The 15,670-nt window shown below is 38.4% G+C and overlaps 1 protein-coding gene across 1 annotated transcript in view; it reads left to right on the top strand.

The window, feature by feature from the left end:
• The window catches only part of LOC107665257 (AF4/FMR2 family member 2-like), a 232,997-nt gene that overhangs the window by 206,909 nt on the left and 10,418 nt on the right, over nucleotides 1-15,670 (top strand). Inside the window, exons 11-17 of the mRNA XM_016456063.1 lie at nucleotides 4,019-5,065; nucleotides 7,279-7,394; nucleotides 9,376-9,634; nucleotides 10,206-10,342; nucleotides 10,543-10,606; nucleotides 12,643-12,779; nucleotides 12,946-13,017. Of these exons, the coding sequence (XP_016311549.1) occupies nucleotides 4,019-5,065; nucleotides 7,279-7,394; nucleotides 9,376-9,634; nucleotides 10,206-10,342; nucleotides 10,543-10,606; nucleotides 12,643-12,779; nucleotides 12,946-13,017 (1,832 nt within the window). The remainder of the gene's footprint in view (nucleotides 1-4,018; nucleotides 5,066-7,278; nucleotides 7,395-9,375; nucleotides 9,635-10,205; nucleotides 10,343-10,542; nucleotides 10,607-12,642; nucleotides 12,780-12,945; nucleotides 13,018-15,670) is intronic.

Here is a 15,670-nt window from a genome sequence, read left to right as displayed (position 1 = left end):
CTGATGTCCTCTACAGAGGACATGGCATAACATATGAATAAAATATCATTTTTCAAAAATGTTATTTTTCAACATTTTTCTTATGCTCTAAACAATGTAATGACATGACAAAATACTAAATTCACAAAACTTTTTTTTCCTGGTAGTCAGGAGGTTCCGCGCGCTTTATTTGACGACTTGTAGACTGTTCAACTGCAACACCCGCTGACTGCAATGATACAGCTTGGAATAGCCAGGACAGTTTTTAATATAACTCCGACTGGATTTGTCTGAAAGAAGAAAGTCATATACACCTAGGATGCTTCAAGGGTAAGTAAAACACAAGCTAATTTACATTTTTGGGTGAACTAACCCTTTAAATTAAGATAAAAGTGCATTATATTATATTATATTATATTATACATTTTTCATACAGAAAAAAGGTGAAATTAAGTTCATTAGTAGGGTGTTGTATTGTGTTAAAAAGTAAGCAATATCATCTGTGACAAAAGGTAAATGAACCAGGTTTCTCAGGAAGACTTGCCTTTCTCTCATGAGATTCCACAGCTGCTAACCAAAGGTCAACCATATTAAGACCAAAGGATGGAGAGAAAATTACCTTCTGCTGTCTTTCTTTTCTTTCGGTTTGTATGTGTGTATCACACCAATCAGTGCTATTTGCATAGACAAAGGTCACAGAGGTTGGTGTTTTGAAAGAACAGAACATTTCACAGTGCTTTCTGTAACTGAGTCATATTTCTTTCAGGTGGTATTTGATTAAGAGGTTTAATGTATATTAAATATAACATTCAAATTTGAACTATATATATATTTTGTGTTGCATTAGATTAAAAAAAAGATACCAAACAAAATATAACTTAATCATCAGTTGATTAAAAGTCAGAAAAATGTTGTTCTGAAAAAAGGCCTAGCATCCAACACTTGGTTTGATATTTTGTACTGTATTTAATGTGATGACAAGCATGCATTTTCGCTGTAGACAACACTGGCTGTCAGGTAGTTTGTTTTTGCTTCACATTGAAAGTGCATGAGTGAGCAAGTGGGCAATTTTGAATATAACTTATGTCATGATTTGACACAAATCTGTATTTTCACTTTCCTGAGACAGGTTCCTCATTCCTGGCTAATGTTGTCCATGTCTTGCTGGCACAGCTGTAGACCAGAGCGCTTTTTCTTGCCGTAATATAATCTCTAATGAAGTGTCAACATAAAGCAGCCTGGTCTGACCTTTGGAAAGGAATTTAATTTGCCTCCTTCTGGCATGTTTGACTCCATGTAGAACAATCTTGGATAGCCACATCTGAGGATATCCTGAGAAGTTAAGTACTTATTGGATTAGAGCACTGTGGCCTTTCATGAACTCATAAATAATGCTGAGCATGACTGATAAATCTGAGACAGAGCCGAGTAATAGCCCCGTAGGTGAAGTAAACAAACACTTTCTTTCCTTGCTCATTTTCTTTCTATTTATATCTTTCTATCTCTGTCTCTCTGTAAGTGATGTAGTCTATCATCAATTGGTTCATCTTTTTTTTATACTGTGGCAGAAACGGGCTTCCGTGCCTTACAGCTCTGTCTGATACAACGTGTCAAAGGTTCAGCTGATGAATGCATTGGCCCAGTTTCTCCTGCTGTTAAATAAAATCCAATGTGCATTAATAAAACAACCTGTACCTACATCTGTGCTGTCAATGGCACATTTGTGTGTTTTGAAGTGTGTCATATCATTTGACAAATATTCTCCTCTGTTCTTTTGCCTAAAGCCTCCCTGGAACCACCCAGCGGACCAGCGAACCGACCGGTCACTCCAGTGGCGCCTCGGGCAGTTCCAGTGAATCGGAGAGCAGCTCTGAATCCGACTCGGACAGCGACAGCAGTTCCAGTGACAGTGAGTGCAACCGAGCGTCCCGTGCTGCCACACCAGAGGTACTGATCACTTTACACCTCTCAAACTGTCACAACACATCCTCACACTGATCCATGACTTGTCTGTTCATTCCATTCGCTGATGGCTGTTGTTACAGGTGTATCTCAGTTCAGTTCATACACTGCAGTATAGGGCCAAAAATATGTGGACACTCCATTCTAATTAATGAACCCCTTAAGATTTGTGTATAATTTCTATGAAGCTGCTTTAAAAAAGTATGCCTGACACCTCAGTGGCAAAATATTGGAAGGCCTGTCAAGACACACTCAGTTGTTAATATACCATCTTTACTTTTCTATGAAGCTGATTTAAAACTGTATTTACTGCAGATAGTGCTATTTTGCTTTGAATGTGATTTTTTTTATTTGCATTTAAGCACAGTTGCTGTTACTGTAATACAAAAAAATCTCATTACTGTAATGTGAAAAGTTGTGTTTTTTATTTAAATGTTTTATTGTTGTAGTATCCAAAAATACTGTAGTAAATGTTATTTTTGGTAGCAGTCGATTGTTAGAATTTGCTTTGCCTTAATGATTAAAACAAACATTACTGCAATATTACTCTAATTGGAATTTAAAGGAGAAAATTGTTTAATTGTCATGAGCATAATGCCATAAAATATTAAAATAAGATACATAAAATAAGTAAAAATATTACAATGTTCCTATCATAAGCATCATTTAAATTCAGTAAAATATTATTTCCACATGATGGATTGATTGGTTGATTGATTGATTGATTGATTGATTGATTGATTGATTGATTGATTGATTGACTGACTGATTGATTGGTTGATTGATTGATTGGTTGATTGATTGTGAACCAGTTTTGTTTGTTGTTTTGCTCACCTTCTGAACTCTGGGCCCTGAGGTAAATGAATACCAGTTTATGCAATTATTTCCCTTAGATGACTATTGTCGGGCCCATTACCAGACATTTCAAAAGAACCGAGATGAATCTGAGTAAGTCTATGTTTTCCGTTAGCTAAAGGCAAAGAGAGACTTAGACAGCATTCCCCCTCCGAGTTTCTCTCAGCATGGAATAGGGGTAAGATTTTTGAAAGGATCTCCTCAAAGGATTAATTGGCAGCTTTAAAGTTGTCCCGCAGTAGCCTGCCCGGGACTCCCTAAGAGCATTACACAAGAGTAAACATCTCCCGGTTCTCATCGCCCCTTCTGTGTGTATAGCTTTGCTCTCTGCCAGGGATGGCCAATGGGAATCCGTATCTTAGCACTGCAAGCGCTCTGGTCTGCAGAAAGATGTTTCTCTTTCAAGTGGCGGCGCATAGCCTTGATACCTCAGTGGCAAAATATTGGGAGCCTGTCAATTTCGACACGCTCAATTGTTAATTCATCATCTTTGCCGGTGCTTTCAATATAAAATTTAGTAGCTTGCATTGGCGGAAATATCTCTCTGACAGATGGAGAATGTGGCTTTTGAATGTGAAATAGCATAGGAGATTACCTTTTGTCTCGAAACGTGCCATCAGGTCTGATTAGAAAGTGCACTGAATTGAATTTCTTACCCTGTGAGTTTAATGGTTAATATGGATGTCTACTCATTTCCACAGCTTCCTTTTCTAAATGATTTGCTATCATTCAAAGCATTCAAGACAGTGTTTATGGGTTCATGGGAAAGATTTACTTGTGTCTGGAAATATAATGGTACACAACAATTGGCGTGAGATAATATAGCTGATGAAAACATCTCCACAGTGAGAGCTGTGAGCAGTCATCAGGACAGTACTCACAGCGTTTCCTCCGTTATTCAGGAATTTTACGACTTCCTCTCTTAATGGCCTTTTCATCATAGTGCCATTCATTGGTCTGTGAAAGACGGAATCATCAGGCTTCTCATGAATCAACACTGAAGACAGATGGAATCTGTATCGATATGCATCATTAGAAATTCGGTTTCCATGTTATTTTACACATGCATCCATTTACATTGTATAGACCTCCATGCACTTGATGCATGTAATACATTCAAGACTGGAGTCATTGTGCAATTGATGAAATAAGTTGTTGAGACAATGTAGTCAATATTCCTAAAACTGTGGTGCCATAAATTTGTTTTGTCTTTTTCCACCAGCCTGAACCTCCATCAACAAACAAGTGGCAACTAGATAAGTGGCTAAACAAAGTTAATCCTCACAATAAAGCACTAATTAACAACCAGTCAGACAGTCATGTGCTTAACAGCTCTCAACCTGATGAAAGCCAAGCCTCAGAGAACCAGGGCTCCAGCAAGAGCAAGCCCAGCACAACACTGGCACCAGCAGACCCCAAGGAGAGAACGTTGCTCAATCCTATCCGAGAGAAAGCCAAACCCAAGACTGGTCAGAAGGCTCCAGACAGCAAAAGCACCAAGGTGAAATCACCAGCCTCAGTGGAGCTAGCTCCCCAGAGGAGAAGCACTGGAAAGAAGCAGCCCAAAAAGGTGGAGCGATCTTCCAGTAGCGAGGAGCACAACTGGCCAAGACCATTAAACTCAAGTTCTACGCCGAAAGAGAAAGAGCCCCCGCCTTTAGAGCCGCCAAAACCTAGAGGCAAGGGCCCTGGGGTCAAGACGGCTCCAAGAAAAGAACCTCGGACCACCACAACAAACACTGCACCAACGAATATCACACCAGTTCCGGAAAAAAAGAAGCACCGAGGACCCAACAAGATCATCCCCAAGTCTAAGGAGTTCATTGAGACAGAGTCTTCTTCATCCGAGTGTCATTCGGACCCTGAAGAGCTCACTAAGGTTCAGATTCCCTGTCCCGGTCCCAACACCCTAAGCCTGAAATCCAAGGATTGCAACAGCAATATCCTGAATGTTAGTAGCCTTACCAGCACAAGCAGCACCTCTATTCCTGATCCAGGTGCTTTGGATCTCCTGGAAGAGTCCCTCTTTTCTCCCATCCCCATTGTACAAAATGAACTTTTGTCACCACTAAGAGAGTTTGAGGACATCAAGTCCCTTTGGGTTAAGATTGAACTCAGCTTCCTGTCACGGATCCCAGGGCAAGGCCCCCCGGAGCCTCCCCCAACCAAGGCCGAGTGTCGGGAGGTCAGTGTCAAGCACAGACGGCAACAGTCTCCTGCCTCTATCCCTGCAGAAAAGAACTCTAGTAGATCAAAGAGGAAACACAAGGCAAGTGTTCAGTGTTCTCACTCTCATTTCATGCTCTATAATTATAAAATCAAGGACTGCAATAGCAAAATAATCACGTAATAATTATTTTAAGCAAGTAGTCATTTAGCAGGTCCTTTTAATGACATCAACTTTTTTCCATGGAACAATTCCTCTGGAGTACCTTGATAGCTGAAGGATCACCCCTTGCTGCGTTCGAATTGTATAATTCATTAGCAACCCAGATATTTACCTGCCAAACATTTTTATTGTTTTTATAATATAGTACAACATCTCATCCAACGTCATATTTAAATCATAGACCTTCCTGTCTACAGGAACGGTGACCGTGACTTCACCAAGTACAACATGTTCCTTGTTTACATCCTTGTTGATCCTGGAACAACATTCCTATCAACCAATCAGAATCGAGGGATAACTTTTCAGTAAATATCTGTTTTAGGCTTACAATCAGGGTTAGGTGCTTCTACACCCTTATTAATCAGCTATCAGTTCACACTGTTTTTAGGAATAAATTATGGGTAGGGTTAGGTTTAGGGGTAGGGATTGGGTTAAGTCTATATTTTTGGACAGTTATGTTGATCCAGGATCAACAGAAGATGTTGATCCAGGAACATGTCTTACTTGGCAAAATCACAGCGACCCTACAGGAACATATGAAACTCTTATGTCCTACAGGCACAGATGGTGACAGTTCATGAAAGACTGCTTGCACCTCCAACCTTTCAGAGTGTTTTCACACCTAGTTCCTTAGAACAGTACAAGCAATCTTAAGACAAATAACTTGCATATGTGAAGACAAATGATCTCAGATCCCCACAAATGACCTAAAGACGCACAAACAAAATAGTCCAACTCAAGAGGTTTCGTGTGTGGTTTAAAAGAGTCCCCTTTTAAGTCCACTTACAATGTGAACATCAGGAGCACTGAGATCACTTGCAGCCGGTTCTCTGTCTTGTTCACTTTAACTGAACTGGGTTTGGTTCGTGTAAAGTGTACTATATGTGAAAACACCCTCAGTTATCAGCCCAGACCTTTTATCCAGGTTATCAGACCTCAATATGCACTGCCTGTCCAAAAAAAAAAAAACCGTTGTACGCTCTAATATTTCACTGGACCACCTTTAGCTTTGATTATATAGTGCAGTCGTTGTGGCATTGTTTCGACAACATTATGCAACATGACAACATATTTCCATCAAGAGTTGCATTAATTTTTTGCCGAGATCTTGTATTGACATTGACAATATTCCCTCTATTTTTTTTCCTTGCTTTGCAAAAATGTTCTCTATTGGGCGGACATTTCGGTAACCTGAGCAAAAACATTCTATATACCAGACCTGTACAGCGCGCACACAAAAAAAGTGTGTAACTTTTAACTTTAATGTGCTATTTATATTTTATTTTACCCTTGATGTAACTAATGATACACATTTTAGGTTACCTGAGAAAACATTTTTTACAGTGCTGTTACTTACCAAGAAATTATGTTAAAAAATCATTAAAGAATATTCTTTATAATAATGTAATGTAATATAATATAATATGAAAAAAAACTAATATTTTCAAGAAATATTTTCAAAAAATGTGAACGTGAATTCTTTTACATTTATCTAAAACATCCCCATGTAGTAGAGTTTGCACACTACTACACCTGAGTGTGACTGTAAATGTCCCAGAGTTTTGTTGCCATTCCGTGCCCATCAACCCATTGTGTTGAGTTATTTCGTCCACAAAAAATAAAGTATTTGATTTCTACAGCGACTCATTTGGCGCACTTCATTCTCTTTCTATGAAACCTGTTAACCGCATTCACCAACTCTATAGCCGTTTGCCCAAGCATTGCAATTATTTAGCATTTTCTAGAATTCAATCAAATGGCTTTCCCAACTCATTTTTGCATCTGTCCTGTGTGCGGCATATTATTTATTCTGCGCAGTCGCAACGTAAGCTTAGAAGGAACATTGCTGTCAGTGGGTTAAGGCCAGGACTCTGTTGACCAATTCATGAATGAAAATGATTTCTCATGCTCCCTGGATCACTCTTTCATCTTGCCATTGTCATCCTGGAATATGGACATGGGTATGTCTTCCAACATGGTTGTTTGAGAAATAAAAAGTCTTGATGTAGATGTTTCAACTCGTCCTTCATCCTGCCAAGGTGAATAACATGTTAAATTCTGGATGGTGGTAATTAACTTCCATCTCTCTGCAGTCTGAGCACTGTGACGTGATGAGTGGAGGCAAGAAGCTTCGGATGGACAAAGATGCACTGCTGCTTCCTCCTTGTATCTCGCCCATACACAACGACAAGATCTCCAGCACAAAAGTGTGAGTATTCAGTACTGACTCATGGCTTGTTGCCTACATTATCAAATTCTCGTCTTAGGAGCTATACTAGTGACTAGCCTTTTTTTTTTTTTCAATGTATTTAGTGCATTCTTATTGGACTGCGTTCAACCTTTTACTGTTTGTTTCTTCAGTTTGTTTCTGCTGAAAACCTCCATATAAAGATCCCACAATGTTTAGCTTTTTTTTAACATATGCTGCCAGTGTCCCCTGATGTTTTTGCCACATATGCACGAAAAAAACTTTTTGCCAACTCAGCTTAGTAGCTTACTCTGTGTTATGTCCTCCGAAAGAATGCTGGGATATGCTGGGGGAACAACAGGTCACCCTTTCGAGCTGCCTGCCTGCTTTTTCCCACTGCATTACAGTAATTTAACACTGACGCCAGCACAACGGCTACCGCTAATTTTAGATATTCAATTAGTGTCAGGCCAGGCTAGAGCCCATCGAAGACATAAGTGTGACAGGGGTTATGTGCTTGTCTTGTCCGCCTGAGTGGCCACCGCACTGCAACACGACTAACGGCAGCGAATCTTCATGATATGATCAGCAGCGCTACGTAAAATTATTAGCCACCGCCAACGTCTATTACTGGAAGTGTTTAGCACCCCAGGCTATTTACTGTTGTCACCTGCTCAGTGTGTTTTAAATCAGCTCATTCACCGCATTCACCCTTTTAATTTAATTAGAAAAGTAAAGAAGGCTTTTTATGTTGTGTTGTTAACTGATGAGACCCATGTTTTATAGCATATTTTCAGCCTAATAAACCAAGGCAAAAATATGCTGCTGTCTAGGACATTCTGTCTCAGTGGAGCTTCTTTATTAAGCGCTTCGACTAAGTTTAAACATGTAAGCGCTTATGTAAATGAATTTTGCCAAGTTTATATCAGAGCACATGCAGGTGCCACCACCTCCACTCTCATCTGTGTATTACCTTGTGTCTCTCCTATATTGTTCTAGAAAAAGGAAACAAAAGGAACAAAACCGTTTGACCTCAGACGACTCTACTGCCATGAAGGGTGAAAATAATAAATGAGAGAGCAGAATATAGTATTATATTTTCAAAAAAATTACACCCTGTGTAAAATAATGTGTCAGTAGCTCCTTGCAGAAAGAAGCTTTACTCTTTAATTAGGGTTCAGTTTTGTGCTGAGATGCAACATTTGAAGTTGAGCTGAGAGCGTTTCTCTCAGACAGTCGCTATAGATTCTGAAGAGCCCATGAGACACAGTATATATTGCTAATATGCTAACATATATATATATATATATATTGCTAATATATCAGGAGGGATAGAATCAGGAGGGAAAGACCTCCACCGTCCCAAACACCCTCCCCTCCAAATATTGTAAATATGTTTTCAGTTTGCTTCTCATAATTTATTATTTTAAATAATGATAAATACTTTGATAATAATGATAATATACTTTATACTTCACTTTATATGAATGTTCACCTTTCATTTTTACATCTGAACATTTGAATATGTTCATTTTTTTTTACTTTTTGTTCTCCCTTCTTTTGTCAGTGTATGTTTATATTTAGGAAAGTCCTTTTTTCAGTCTAATAGTCTAAAGTCATTATTGAAGTTGTTCAAGCAACAATCTGTCCATGCGATTTCTTTCCCCTGCTCATTAAAATTAGCTCTTAATCTGCATTTACACAGCAAGGCCTAAAGCACAGATCTGATATTGAGATTTTATTGACATAAAATGTGTAGTCCCATCAGTTTACATTCACTTAAGGTACTGTATATCTAACTGTGTTTACATTAAAACACACTTTTTCCCCCAGTATCCCTCAGTAGTGTTTAAAACACCACTAAATTTGACTCTGTATGTGTTAGTTTTAAGAAATATTGTAAATACAACAAACTTATTAGGCCGCACTAAGTCTTGAAGTGTCTTGCAAGTGCACGGACAGAGACCTTTGACATGTTTTCTGTTTTTTTTTTTCTGCCAAGTTCATTGAAGAAGCAACCTCGCAAGCGGGAGGATAAGCTGTTACCGCCTCTACTGTCGCCGCTGTCCGATGAGCCGGTGGGCCGCCCACGGAGGAGCAGTGAATGCAGCTCCCTCAGTCAGGAGGGAAACACCTCCACCGTCCCAAACTCCCTCCCCTCCACCCGCACAATACCTGCCTCCACCTCTTCATCATCGTCCTCATCACACAAACACCGCAAAGGAGAGAACAAAGCCCTCTCCCATTCCAAGACCAGCACTGTAAGTCACAGACAGACAGACAGACAGACAGATGGATGGATGGATGGATGGATGGATGGAGGGAGGAATGCATGCATGAATGGATGGATGGATGGATGGAGGAATGCATGGATGGATGGAGGGAGGAATGCATGGATGGATGGATTGATGGAGGAATGCATGAATGGATGGATGGATGGATGTGGATGGATGGAGGAATGCATGAATGGATGGATGGATGAATGCATGAATGGATGGCTGGATGGATGGATGGATGGATGCATGAATGGATGGATGGATGGATGGATAGATAGATAGATAGATAGATTTGTTTTTTTCCCTCGCTTGAGGTCTTCACCACATTTCTTGTGTTTTTGTTAAACTAATGACCTTCTTGGAAAGGTTTCAAAATAGCCTTGAAGACAAGAGAATGGCTCCCATGTGCCGATCGTCCAAAATCAATCCAACTAAATGGTCCTAAAAATGAAAACACTGAGTAGATGCAGAACAGACTGAGAGTGAATGGCTCCGTTATGTTTTATTCAAGCTGTTAGAGGCTAATTACCGTTTTAATGTTCTCTTGCTTTTCCAGGAGGAAGACAGTCGCAGCAAGCCGTCCAGCGGTTTTCACGGCAATGGTCAGTCGGAGCCAGACCTCTGGTCAAACCCTTCAACCCTGTCCATGGAGCACATGGAGCCCAGGAGACCGAAACTCACATTTAATAACACGTATGTAACAGCCATGTGATTACTGCGGGTAATGACTGATGTGTGTGCTTGTGTACAGAAGACTGATCGTGTAGTATTACATGTCTTGAACTGTCTTTCAGTCGCATAGCAGCTCTACATATTTCAGGTTCATGTTAATGCACACAATGGGATGTGTGTGAAAAACAAACAGATCTTAATCACACTTTATATCATTACAGTGTTCACAATGCAGATTACTACATGCAGGAAGCCAAGAAGTTGAAACATAAGGCAGATGCTTTGGTAAGTCTATTCATAACACTTCTATGTGCCAGAACAAAACAATAATTGTTATAGAATCACAGTTATTATAGTTAACTGAAACTAAAACCAAAACCATAAGAAAATATTTTCATAACTTGAAAAAAGTAAGCATTCACTAAAATAAAACATTTAAAAAAACAGATTTTATTTCATCTAGTTGTCAAGGCAACATTTCTCATTTTCATTTATTTTAACTTGATGTACTAAAAAACTACATAAAAATGTATAAAATAATATAAACTAGAACTAGATAGAGACATAACTAGATAGAATAAAACACTGAAAGAACGTGTTTTATTGTGTGTGGTTTTAGGATCTTATGTATAATTTGTTTTAATGAATCACATCTTTAAATAAAATCCTAGTGTAAATCACTTTTTTTCTAAGCAGAAACAATTTGACTAACTATGGTATAAACTACAGAAAAACTAGAACTAGATAGAGACATAACTAGATAGAATAAAACACTGAAATTTTCTTACTTTTGATTGCAGAATTAATAATAATAATAATAATAATAAGTATTACTATAAATAATAATAATTCATAGTTGATAATGAATAATAATAATAATTATTATTAGTAGTAGTAGTATTGTTGTTGTTGGTGTTTTGTTGTTATTATTGTTGTAATATAACAATAATAATAATAATAATAATAATAAAGATTTAAAAATTCAAAGAAATTTAAGATAATTTCTATAGTGAATATATAGGTTTTTCTTTGTTCAGCTAAAATTGGTCTTTATCAATGCGATCTATATGAGGCATTTTAAAAGTAATATGGTTGGCTGATAAAATCTTGGTAATTCGTTGATCAGAAGGAGTGGGAACCCTGAATTTAATATCTTGGCACCTGAGCACTGTGGGTAACAGTGAGATATTTTCTGAAACTCTAGAGGAGACATATGTGAAATGATGACGTCTTTTACACAAGAGAAAAATCTACCAAGCCAGAAACTCCATTTAGTTCTCATCCAATCTCAGTGAAGCCTAGGAGAAAGAGTGATATTAGTGCGATCTTTAGCAATTTTTCTTTCCAATGGGAAGTTAGCACTCAACAAGAGCAGATGAAAAATTCCTGTCACACTGCTCTTAACTAAACGGACACACAACCCCTCCGCTACAGGGAGCCATTAGCAAGCTGAGGAAAAAAGCTCTCTCGGCAGACCTTTTATAATTGAAGACTTTCCAATCTAGGTGAGCGAAAGCCCTTGTGTCTGCCCTTAGCATCCATAAAGCAGGAGCTTTGTTAGAGATTTACAAAACAGACCCCCAGACCCTCAATAATTGGATCCAGGCAATTATCTCTGGAGACATTGTCCATTATCGCAAGTTACATCCTCTCTGTCATAAATCGCTATGACGATGTATAGGCCTAGTCATGAATACAAAGTAAAGGGAATTGATTGCCAGCGTTACATGAGCATAGTGGCAGGCCTTTAATGAATCCCGGGCGTCCACGCGCCTCGTATTGAAAGGCTCACTTGAAAACGAATGGACTCGGCTCCTAAGATGCCAGCAGAGGCAAGTGGTCAGTAAATCTATTTTACGCTCCTATGGAGATGAGATATGCTCTTATTGTTTGTGTTTGTCTGTGCCAGGCGTAATGTTGTTTAGTGCTATTGATTCGTTTGTGTTCGAGAAACGAGAAATGAGAGTTAAAGTTAGCCTTTACGAACCTGTACCGATAAGTCAGGATGAACAACATAAATGTAGAGAAAAGCACTTCGTGCGACTTTACCATGCAAAATAAACTGTTCTGATTCATAAACTTGTCGTGAAGTTGGAAATATACGCCAGTCCGGTGACAGTAAATCTGCACGTTGCCTCACTCTTGCATTATATCTTCTGGCTCGCGTTGCCTCATAAGAGAATTACCTCAGCCTAATGGCTTTATTACCTCCTCCGATGATATCTGTTTTTCAGTATGACTTTACGAGCTTTGTATTTTGTACGAGCTTGTATTTGCGGAATTCTCTCAATTCTCCCTTTAATGCCAATTTTGCTTCACAGATGGACAAGTTTGGAAAAGCTGTGAATTACGCCGATGGAGCGCTCTCGTTCATCGAATGCGGCAACGCCATGGAACGAGACCCGTTAGAGGCCAAGTCACCATACACAATGTATTCAGAAACCGTAGAGCTCATCAGGTCAGTGCCCTCTTCATACATCGAAAATACTAGATGATAGTCATTACCTACAGTTGTAATAGTCCTTGCTTTATTGACATCAGAGGCAATAAGAAATATGGTGTTGAAGAGAATTGTCAAAAGCATAAATAGTTTTATCATATTTGTGTAACTCTTGTTATTTAAGGTACGCAATGAGATTAAAGAACTTCACAAGTCACTCTGCCACAATAGCTGAGAAGAAGCTCGCTGTACTGTGGTAAGTTAGCATTCATGTCTCTCAGTTCTCCATATTTAATCATATAAACCGTTAAAAAGTTTGAAGGTTTTGTTGTTGTTGTTGTTGTTTTAATCAATTAATTTTGTTATACATGCAAAGACACATTAAATGGAACATTTACAACTTCTGTTCTTTTGAAAAATGACTGAAACAAAAATCAGGGTTTCCACAAAAAATATTAGGCAGCACAACTGCATTCAACATTGATAATAATCAGAAATGTTTCTTGAGCAGCAATCCATCATATTAGAATGATTTCTGAAGGATCATGTGACACGGAAGACTGGAGTAATGATGCTGAAAATTCAGCGTTGCATCACAGGAATAAATTACATTTTAAAATATATTACAATAGAAAACAACTATTTTAAATGGCAATAATATTTCAGAATATTACTGATTTACTGTATATTTGATTAAATAAATGCAGAATTGGTGAGCATAAGAGACTTCTTTCAAAAGCAAACAAACGAAAAACTTACTGACAACAAGCTTTTGAACTGTAGTGTACTTTATAAGTACTCTATCTTGCAGTGAGTGACAATAATATTGCACTCAGAAAGAGTGTGTATTTTTACCAGCCTGTCAGAAGATAAAGTTGTGTTTACAAGGCTTCGGCAATGAACACTATAGAGGAAGAGCTACTTGCTTGGTTTTACAGAGTTGCAAGACCCATAGAATCGAACATTGGCAAGTAAGCATTGTGTCCTTGAGAATAATTCTACATTCTTGCAGTTATGCAGGTTATATCAGATTACCCACCCCTAAATGTCACAGAAGAAAATGAATCATGCTTCTTTAAAAGTCACTTTAAATGTCGGTTAGATGAACCCTTCCTGAGTAAGGGTACGTTTCATGACAATGATGTACTAAAAACAGAAAAGTTTTTCAAATGTTGTCAAAACCGAACTTCACACTGTAGTATTCATGCCAGGCCAGTAGTTGGCAATGTCATTTTGTAAAGAAACGCTATGCACCTGTGCACATGCCTATTAACTGAACACATAATATGCATGACATCACAGTTCAAAAACTTGCACTTTGAAACTTGTTTACAAAAGTTTGTTTTCAGGTCTCCAAAATGCTGTTGTCATGTAAAATAATGGCCAAAACGCATAAAAAGTTGTGCATTTTAGTTGAAAACGTTATCTATGAATAATACATAATACGTTATACATACATATGAATCCATGAGTCACACCCAACATACATGGAGGTCAAAACGTGAGTTTCATTGATAACCCAACCGATATAGTTGTTTTGAAGAAGTGGCGTCCGCTTTAGGGCGTTCTAAGGGCGTCAGAGGTGGTTTTAACACTTCAACGCCGTTCCCCGCGTACCATCAGAAGCTAAATCCAACGCTTTGCACTAGCAGCCAGTTAAATCTCCTCTCAGCCATCGCTCAACGACAATCATCTGTATCTGGAAGGAAGCTTTAAAACACTGCTAAAGCTCTTAATCAGCTTAGAGTGGATCATTATTCCTGTATTTCATTAAGCTATTAGAGGATAATGAAAGATTTCCACATGCTGACGGCAGAAACATATTCTCGCCCAGATAAAAGCCGCCCGTGCTCTGCCTGCCTGTCACGCCGCGGCGGCTTGTTTATTATGAATGTCAAGGTTAGTTTTGCGCTTATAGCAGGATGACAGTCATCAGCGCAGATTGGAATTCAGCTCCCAGTCTCTCTTGTCTGGTAATGAAAGCCGTCTAGCAGCCGAAAGGGATTTTCAAAGGCTGCTGCGTTTATGATTTATAAACCTGGGTCGAGGATGTAATACTGTACAGAGGCAATATTATATGCATTTAAGAGAGCTGTAATAACATGTTTACTCTCGGGCTTCAGATATTAGGCCAAAATAGCCTGTAGATTTTGATCTGTGACATTGGGAAACGTTCCATGCACAAATAAAGACGTATCAAGAAGATGCCATAAAAGCCTCTGACCTGCTTTAGGAGGGAGAGACACCTTGTTTATATATTGATGGGACTTCAGTAGTCTGGATGCGTGCGAAATGCGAGAAAGCTAGTTTTGGTTTCATGGGGCTGTGCATATGTCCCAAGCATCTGGTGTCTCGCAAGCATACTGTTGAAAGGTCAGCCACCCCATGATACTGGCTGCTTTTCCCTCAGTGCTCATATTGAATCACGCTGCTGGTTATGATAATACTGTTGTTGTTGTTGTTGTTTTTTTGTTGTTTTTGTCAACAAGATACTCTTAATGTTCTTGCCAGATACTTTTGGCCCTGTGAATTATTAGAAATAAATTGTCTTAAAACACATTTTTGACATTATTCGCTAGTATTTAATTTGACTACTAGTAGTATCCAACAGTAGACATAAATCCGTGTATCATCCGATCATTCGTTTTTTTATATAATATTGAAAGTAGAAAAGTGAGAAAACGGCTCCTAAAATTCAGCTTAAATTTTCGTTTTTATATTTATAGTATTTTTATGTTACATTAATCAGTATTTAGCACACAATAGAAGACATTGCAATTACTAAATAATATTTAGACAGACTTAAATAAGTTCCAGATCTCTACTTGTGCTCTTATTATTTAAGTTATTTTGCCTTTAATGTAAATAAACATGTGCAAACAATATACTTGCTCTTGTGAATTTATTTT

The sequence above is a fragment of the Sinocyclocheilus anshuiensis genome, unplaced genomic scaffold (genome assembly GCF_001515605.1).
Source record: "Sinocyclocheilus anshuiensis isolate Anshui unplaced genomic scaffold, SAMN03320099.WGS_v1.1 scaffold483, whole genome shotgun sequence".
NCBI classification, from domain to species: Eukaryota; Metazoa; Chordata; class Actinopteri; order Cypriniformes; family Cyprinidae; genus Sinocyclocheilus; species Sinocyclocheilus anshuiensis.
This window is presented reverse-complemented; position numbering and strand designations above follow the sequence as displayed.